Source organism: Merops nubicus, unplaced genomic scaffold (assembly GCF_000691845.1).
Source record: "Merops nubicus isolate BGI_N331 unplaced genomic scaffold, ASM69184v1 scaffold44030, whole genome shotgun sequence".
In the NCBI taxonomy this organism is placed as follows: Eukaryota; Metazoa; Chordata; class Aves; order Coraciiformes; family Meropidae; genus Merops; species Merops nubicus.
In genome coordinates, this window is record NW_008583078.1 from 2,063 (window position 1) to 3,208 (window position 1,146).

General features: G+C 45.1%; 1 protein-coding gene across 1 annotated transcript in view; it reads left to right on the forward strand.

Moving 5' to 3' along the window:
- Window positions 1–1,146, forward strand: part of LOC103772176 (tyrosine-protein kinase JAK1-like) — a gene marked incomplete at both ends in the record, with an annotated part of 3,496 nt that overhangs the window by 359 nt on the left and 1,991 nt on the right. The window contains 2 exons of the mRNA XM_008939497.1: window positions 538–632; window positions 790–982. Coding sequence (XP_008937745.1) covers window positions 538–632; window positions 790–982 — 288 coding nt within the window. The remainder of the gene's footprint in view (window positions 1–537; window positions 633–789; window positions 983–1,146) is intronic.

Sequence of the window (1,146 nt, forward strand, 5' to 3'; positions counted from 1 at the left end):
CATGTGGCTGGAGTTGTGTTGTCTCACTGCTACTTCATTTGATGGTCTCTATCAGTTTAAATTAGTTTCAAGACAATCTTTGATCTCCATGAGATTCCCATAGGACTCTCTTGACCAAAGCAGACGTAGATCTGGTTCCTGGTTCACCTTATGCTGAAGTTACCACAGAGCAACTAATAGGTATCAATCAAGGGCAAAACTTTACATCCCATACCTAGTAATAAATAATGATGGGAGCTGAGTAACTTCTACAAGGTGGGAAGTGTACCAAGAGAAAATTGAGTCAGTCTGGAAGGAAACCCAGCGAGCAACTCACAAAGTGTGGGAGGAAGGTGAGCAAGTGATAGGCTGGCATGGGCAAATGGAGGGGATCCAGGGCCAGAAAACAGGCAGGATTTAAATAAGGAGAATTGTGACAGTTGGGGTGGACACAGTTTAAGAGCAGCAGGCTGGAAGTGAGCAAAGATGCCTTGAAGTGACAAGACCAAGGTGTCCTTGTAGGAGTCTGTCTGACCTGGGACTTTTTCCCCGCTCCAGATCCCGACATCATCTCGGAGAAGAAGCCGGTTACAGAGGTCGATCCCACTCTCTTTGAGAAAAGATTCTTGAAGAGGATCCGTGATTTGGGAGAGGTAAGAGGAATGCTGGAGCAGAACACAGAGAAGTGTCTGTGTGTGGGTCTGGTGTCACCGCAGGGAGGTCTGAATCCGAAATCCCTAAAAAACTCCACCACTGACATGGGTGAGTGAGTGTTGTGTTCATGAATTCTCTCTTTCCTTCTACAACTAGGGCCACTTTGGCAAGGTTGAACTCTGCAGATACGACCCAGAAGGTGACAACACTGGGGAGCAAGTGGCAGTGAAGTCTCTGAAGCCCGAGAGTGGAGGGAATCACATCGCTGATCTCAAGAAAGAAATAGAAATCTTGAGGAATCTTTATCATGAGAACATTGTCAAATACAAAGGAATTTGCACAGAAGATGGTAAATCTCCATGTAGAGTGTTAGAAGTAGGCACTGTAAAAGTATAAAGGGTTTCCTTTAAAAATGAAGCATTTTGAAAAGCAAAAGGTCTTAGTTCCATCTTAGGTGTTGAGGTCTCTTTCTTCATGGAAGAATCAGGCTGGTTTGGGTGGGAAGGGACCTTT